This window comes from Merops nubicus, unplaced genomic scaffold (genome assembly GCF_000691845.1).
Source record: "Merops nubicus isolate BGI_N331 unplaced genomic scaffold, ASM69184v1 scaffold8434, whole genome shotgun sequence".
Classification (NCBI taxonomy): domain Eukaryota; kingdom Metazoa; phylum Chordata; class Aves; order Coraciiformes; family Meropidae; genus Merops; species Merops nubicus.
Genome location: NW_008603796.1, coordinates 1 through 6,438, shown reverse-complemented (window position 1 = coordinate 6,438; position 6,438 = coordinate 1). Strand labels below are relative to the sequence as shown.

At 38.5% G+C, this 6,438-nt stretch overlaps 1 protein-coding gene across 1 annotated transcript in view; it reads right to left on the bottom strand.

The window, feature by feature from the left end:
* The window catches only part of LOC103771507 (rho guanine nucleotide exchange factor 7), a gene marked incomplete at its 5' end in the record, with an annotated part of 34,290 nt that extends 28,061 nt beyond the window's left edge, over positions 1–6,229 (bottom strand). The window contains one exon of the mRNA XM_008938807.1: positions 6,107–6,229. Coding sequence (XP_008937055.1) covers positions 6,107–6,229 — 123 coding nt within the window. The remainder of the gene's footprint in view (positions 1–6,106) is intronic.
* Between the last annotated feature and the right edge of the window lie 209 nt (positions 6,230–6,438).

The window sequence follows — 6,438 nt, the reverse complement described above, 5'->3', positions numbered from 1 at the left end:
TCTTGCCCTCTGCATTGCCTTTAACTGCACAGGCTCTGTGGTGGCGCAGTGTTGCTGCAGTTTCCAAGCCATTCACTGCTCCTCCACACAAAACACTTGGCTCTTTACCACCTCCTGTTTACTTACTCACAACATAGGAAACCTACAGAGCAACTTTCAACCTCAGCTCACTCAATCTGTACACAAAGTCCTGAAAAAAAAAAGCTCAGCATCATCAGGAATCCTTTTTTAACAGGGGGCAGTGTTAATAGGTGTCATTAAAACAATCATATAGTTTTCCTCCCAACATTTCCAGGAGGACAATACTTTCTTCCATATATTTCTGAGCTTCCTTGTGACAATTTTGACACACCTTGTTCAAACTCTGGTATGAACACAGACTCTTAATACAATAGCACACCAAATTCTGTCTGAGCAGCCCCATCACACAAACCCTGTTATCAGTCTACTCGTGCCAAACCAACCTGCTACCTCTGCAGCTTCCTGGCCATAAAATGGCAAAACTGGTGTGAATTTAACTCAAAGAATAAAGTGAGCACCCTTCATTTATTCACAAAGGACATCTAGAATACAGAACGTAACGAAAAAGTTTATTTTCAATAAAATATGGGTGGATTAAAATGCTGTTTGAATATGATAGCAGTTCACAACTCTTTTTTAATTAATAGCAGCTTAAAAATCAGTGTCATTAGCTTAAGAGTGCAGCTGCTTTGCCAGACAATGGCTCTTTCATGTCACAATTTCAATCGATGCCTGCAAGTACCACACTCTCCTAGGCAGTATATGCTAAATAAAAATCTGGCCCACAGCTAAGCAGAGCATTTTAAAGAAAGGTATCATTTAGCTGAACAGGAAAAACTTTTGAATGATAAAATCATCAGTTTAGTCACAACTGCCTAAATAAGTGGCTTTCCAGAAAGAGGCAGCTGAGACTTGAATTCACCATTTGCGTCACTTTACAGAATAAAACGCAGAGAAGCAAATTAAAGTCCTGTGCTTCATTTATCCTGAAATCTTGAGCTGCAGAGTTCTCCCCACTCCAGAGTGAGCTCACAGCTTGAGATACTTTTAAAGGTCAGCATGAGAAGTGTCTTTAAGCCCTATTTTCAAACCTTTCTTAGCACAGCTGCCTCAAAACCTGCACATCAGAGTTGGGGAGGGGGAGAAGAAAAGTTCAGATGTGCCTCCAGCAGCAGAAGCCTAAAAACCAAAAGCCATCTAAACTTGAGGAAAACACATCCAGGAACTAAAACTTATCCATTTAAAAAAAACAAATCCCAACTTACACTTCAGCAGCAGGTTTCTGTTTGTAATAGATGGAGCAGGAGCTCTCAGTGCTGAGGGGTCTGAAGGCTGCACACAGGCACCGCATTTTGAGCTCCGCTCAGCAACCCCTCAGCTGCAGCTTTTCAGCTCCTAGCACTGAACTTCCCAGTCGAGCTCCTCTCCCGGGGACTGTTGCTGGGTGGATGACATCAGCCTGAACACTTCCAGGCTCGGGGATGCACCAAAGTGGGGGAGGCACAAAGGGTTTTCTGACTCAAGCTGATCTGTATTCCACGCTCCACTTACTCGGAGTAATTGTGATGTTTTGGCTCTACAAATTTTATCCAGACTGCTAGGTCTGTGATGCAAGAATGTGTTTGGGAATATGTTGTCTAAGAAAACTGAAAAAATCTAGCAAAATTAATATTTGAACAAGCAAAGACCTGTGAATGGCTTTCTGGCAGCTGAGAACTGCCTTGCCACTCTAAAAGAAAAACGGCAAGTGCATATCACTCATTTTTTTTCTGCCTCTCCATCAAACTGAATTTTCTTTTGGAAACATGTTTCTTTTGTTTTGTTTTAAAATAAACATGGTGTTCTTTCAACCAAGTCAAAAAGCTTCAAACCCTCCCCTTCCAATAATGATGTAATGCTGATTACAGTGGGTCTGTACTCTCCGTATTTCTTCAGAAGAGCTTCATCACTGCTGATCACTGGGGGCTGTTGGATTTATTTTTTTACTCATTATATTATCCACTTTTCAGTGAGTTCTACACTCAGGCATCTTTCTTCTTGTCATGTGGAATACAGTCCTGTAAATGGGATTCTTAAGGAAAACTAAGAAATACTAAAAAATTGTATGGAGCCCTCATACAATGCAGCCAGAGGTATGACTTACTGAATAAAGTCAATAAAATAGGAATTGTGTACAGGGGCACTATAGATGTGGGAGAAGGGAACAAGGAGAGAAGAGGCAGCTGTAGAAACATGCAAAGCCCTGATCTTTGCAAGAGCCACCACCCAGCTGTACCCAGCAAGCTCCACCTCTTCAGCTCCAGTCAGTGGCTTAAGACATAATTGCAAGAAACAGAGATCTAAATAAAAATTATTTAACTCTCAAAAATTCTGGATTCATTGCACTGAAAGATTTTAATTCTGCAAATAAATACACAATGGCTCTGAAACAATTTGAGACAAGAAGTTCCTACTAAATTTCAAGGCTGTATAAAATAGCAAAAGTTAGAGTGCCAACATCTGAACAGTGCCATTTCTAGAACCAAGAAGAGAATCTGTTCCCAAAATTAATAGGAAATTTGTTGTTGTGATTATCAAGAGGCAAAATCAACCACAGAAACGTTCAGCTCTGGATCCTGAATTCCAGTATGGGATGTATTAGGTTTTATTCCCATTTCTACATAGTCACATACACTCAGGTCTCTACTGATATTCTTTTGGTTTGATTTTGGATTATTAACCTCAGAAAATGAAAGATGTTTGCAGTTTTAAAGATCTGAACATGAAAAATCTCTACTGTGTTTCACACCCAACTGTCTATTTATATAAAGCATGCCTATAGATGACCATACACATGCATACACCCTTATTTTGTATAAATTGAATAAAAGCCCCCACATTGCTGCTATATATGATCAAGAAACAAATGACAAAGAAGAGAAAGAAGAAACACAGGCTGGCATTCACACTGAATGGCATTAAAAAAAAAGGAAGAGAAGACAGTTGCATTCCAACTGAATGCCCCTTTTAAATCTCCAGCCCCATACCAAGTACTGCTATTCAGAGACTTCACAAAAATGCTGTTCAAAAAGAGAAGCTTTTGACTAGAAGCCCAAAATAATTCTGAGTAAGTGATTATCATTGGGTGATAGATGTATATGTGCATATATACAATACACAGAGTCTTTACCAGGTGGTCAAAGACACTAACACTGCTTGAAGGGCACACTTGATACTTAGGAAACTACATGTTAAAAACCTTATATACCTATCACTCCAACAAACCAGATGATTGCTACAATTTTGATGTTACAGTGATCCAGCTGGTTAAAGAAACAACACAGTTAATGCTCCAAAACGACAGCCAATTTCTTTTAAGTGGTTTTTAGTCAGTGACAGTAAAAACACAGTAATAAAACTACTGTAATTTATAAAATAAAAAGAACAAAATAGAGGTAGTTTCACCTAGAGCAATTTTCTAGGAGATTTTTGTTTGTTTGTTGGTATGGTTCCCCACGAAAAGCAAGTGAAGGTTGTAAACCACAGAAAATACTGATTTCGTGATGCAAGAACCTGAATTGAAATTATCTGCTGGATTTTTGTGTGGAAAGGCTTTCAGAAGGCTCCTTTCAGTCTGTGAAGTGTACAGAGTTCGTAGTGAGAAATAATCTGCTGTGCACGGTGAGAATTTACATTCCAGATCCAACTGCTCCAGACTGCTGCTTTCTCCTTTCTCTAAAGCACTGCTGAATGGCACAGCTGTTACAAACATTATATTCCAACCCAAGAATTCAAACACCTACTTCTCTGCCATATTTCTGCTGGTATTAAAACATACAATACAGTTTTAGCAGCGAGTCCAAGTGTCTCACAAAACCAGCCGAATTATCACTGTTTCTTAAATGTCTTAAGCCTCCACCTTTGACAGCTCTGAAAAATTCCAGTTCATTATTATCTAGTATTAACTGCAGTACAGTTATTTCATTATTATTACAATCACGACTATCCTCAGGCTTCAAAGTCATTTTTACATTAAGGCTTATGAGAGATCCTTTTACACACTAAAGCCATCTGAGCTAAACAGACAAGGAAAGAGTTTGGAGTGTTTTCCCTTCCTCTGTGCCTTCAGTTTGTTATCCCTCTCTTTTCCCCTGCCTTTAAAACAATATAATTAAAAGCTTTCTGGCAATCTGGAGAGGAAAATGGCATTAGCTGCTTTAAAGCCACCTTCTGATTTCTTCATGGCAGAATTTTTCATCAGGACACTTGCTACCTACAACAATGGTGTTCAGGAAAGTTGAAGGCCTTAGAATAATAAAATAGGGGCAATTAAAAATAAAACCCAGGATTCACTTCTGTTGACTCATGCCTGGCAAGAGAACAGCATGAAATAGAAAGCTGTTTATCACAACTTGCCTCCCCTTGAGCTATCTTTTATGAACAATGCAATTGCTCTGCACCTACTTCCACATCCAAATTATTTAACTGCTCTGACACACTGACTCCCCTGGGACTTGATATCAAGCTGACTTTACAGACCAGAAACTGAATTTTGCTGAGGAGAATCTATGTCCAAAGCAACACAGACAAGAGGAAATGCTTCTTTTCTCCATTTGCAGAACAAACAGCTTTGCTCCCCTTGCATTTTTATTGTGGGTGCTCTGATATGGCTGCTCCCTGGGCTTTCCAAAAGTTCTGGAAGTTAGGATAATCCTTTACAAATATCTCCTAATCTTAAAGAAATGAGATCATCACTTTGCTATCGCTGCCATCTTCCACCTACAGATTAAATCCCTTATCTCTGTATGGAAAGAGCATAAAGGCACTAACAAAAAAAAAACCTAAGCCTAAAAGCATGAAAAACAGGCTGCATCACATCAACATTTTACTATTTATAAGAAGTAGTACTAGAATTATGCTCTTTGAAGGAAAACAGACACTAAGGGGTTTCATCAGAGGGTTTTTAAAATTAAACAAGATAAAACATGTTTATTTGTCATGACTTCTGACAAAAAAAACTCACCTTGTGTCTGCCTGTACCTGCAATGTGAATTTGGAGCTTGATTTTTCAAGTGGGGTTCAAAGAGTTGCACATCTTAATGACTTCAGTAACAGTGCATAGTAATATTTGGTAGCTAGGAGGTTTTCTTTTGAAATTATTTATACTGTTATGAGTAAGGCTCACAAATAGTGAGCCTCATAGTGTTGCTGTTAGAATGTGAGCTCTTGGAAGAAGCTAACCCCACAGACAACACAATAATTATGCTCCTTGTTGTTTAGAAGTTAAGAACATTCAAAATATCTTTACTTCAGTCCATCACAAGAAAACAGAAAAAGGCAGGAAAAAGCACAAAAAGAACAGATACCCTGCTAGAAATTGTCCTATGTCTAACCTTCAAGAGGTCATGGTTCTGTCTTGCATCACAAGCAAACAAACAGCCCCAAACTAAGAGCTGCTGCAGCACATGATCATCAGGAGAACACACAGGACAACTTAGTGAAAGTAGACTTCTTTAAGCAAATTTTGGGCTCAGCTCTCTTCCCTCAAGGTGATACAGAGCATCTTCTATGCAAATTCAAGGTTAGACCCCAAGCTAAGCAACCTCCATCACGTTAACTCAGTAAACTTGAAAAGCTCACACTCCTTTCACACCACTCAAAAGTCAAGGTGAGGGGATATCATCATAAAATAAAATTAAATACAATTGTGCAGGCATTTATAGGGCAAAGTTACAACTCATCAACTTGTCTCCTAGTAATCATGTGGAATTATGGTACAACTGACAAGCTTGTTTTGATCTTGACATTTTTTAAACAAAAACGATGGTCCATTCAATCTGTTTGACATCCTCAGAGTCCATAATGTGGTCTTTAAATGAAAAAATGCTCTCCAGCAGTTGATGACACTGCCAAGAGCTATAAGCTGGTCCTAATCACACAGAACAGTTTTGGATTGTGGGGTTTTCTTTTTTAAATATACTTTTTTTTTTTAATAACAAGCTCTACCATACAAAACGTGTGTAAAAAGAAATTGCAGCTTTACAACACAAGCATATCTTAAGCAGTTTTTTAGGAACAGAGTTAAAAGATCTTGAAGCAAACTTACCTGTGTTCTGTGAGAACATTTACTGCTGATGGGTGGTTGGCACAGTATGCAAGGTACAAGCTTTTCATTTGTGACATCAAATTTAGAAAACATCCCCCGACCCTCTGCTGAGCTTCAGGCAACCTAAGAAAAGAGTCATAAAGATGGAATTACTGTAATATCAACACAGAAATAAATTAAAGCATGGAAAAATAGCACATACTGGTGTTTTTTTTGTTTGTTTCTGGTTTGTTGTGTATTTTGGGTTTTGCTTTTTGGATTGGTTTTGGTTTTTTTATAAAATCATCAGGTAGATTGCTATGGTCACTGATGAACATCCAAGAACATCATCT